The sequence below is a fragment of the Chinchilla lanigera genome, unplaced genomic scaffold, assembly GCF_000276665.1.
Source record: "Chinchilla lanigera isolate Chin_1 unplaced genomic scaffold, ChiLan1.0 scaffold00085, whole genome shotgun sequence".
Lineage (NCBI taxonomy): Eukaryota > Metazoa > Chordata > Mammalia > Rodentia > Chinchillidae > Chinchilla > Chinchilla lanigera.
In genome coordinates, this window is record NW_004955486.1 from 774,097 (window position 1) to 774,693 (window position 597).

General features: G+C 47.6%; 1 protein-coding gene across 1 annotated transcript in view; it reads right to left on the reverse strand.

The window, feature by feature from the left end:
• The window catches only part of LOC106146307 (arylacetamide deacetylase-like 4), a 20,383-nt gene extending 20,213 nt beyond the window's left edge, over positions 1–170 (reverse strand). The window contains exon 1 of the mRNA XM_013504139.1: positions 3–170. Within this exon, the coding sequence (XP_013359593.1) occupies positions 3–170 (168 nt within the window). The remainder of the gene's footprint in view (positions 1–2) is intronic.
• Between the last annotated feature and the right edge of the window lie 427 nt (positions 171–597).

Below are 597 nucleotides of genomic sequence, written 5' to 3' on the forward strand. Positions count from 1 at the left end.
ACCAAACTGATCACATATAGCATTATGCAGTGCAGAACTCTCATCTTCACTTGATGTTGCATGGCAGAGGGAATATCTGTGGTGAGGAAATGCTTAAAGATGGCCCACACGCAGAGTCCTAGGTGAAAGATCAGCAGACCCAGAAGCAGCACAAGCAACAGCATACCCATTGTTTGAGGCTAAGGGCCGTTACAACCAGCCTGGCATTGTGTGAAGAGGACATGGTAGTTTATATGGGCTCTGTCTCCACCCACTTTTTCTGTGCCACGTCTGACACAGTGGTCTGACCTGGGCTCTTTGGTGTCAGCTTGGCAGTGGGAGTTGGAGAACTCTGTTCCTTAAGCCTCTTAGGGGGCAGGAAAGCCCATCCTGCACACTGGGGGTAATTTGGGATGTCACACAGGTGTGATCTCATTTTGGCAAAGATCATAAGACATTGCTGATGTTCTCTTCTCTCTGTCACAAGCACCATCCCTGTTACACATACACAAAAGGGTGCCGGTCTCCTTCATCTAATGGTCACCACTCATTTTGCTGGGTTTTCAATTTTACATAGTGGAATGACACAGAGAGTGCTCTTTCTGCATGGATCTTTCA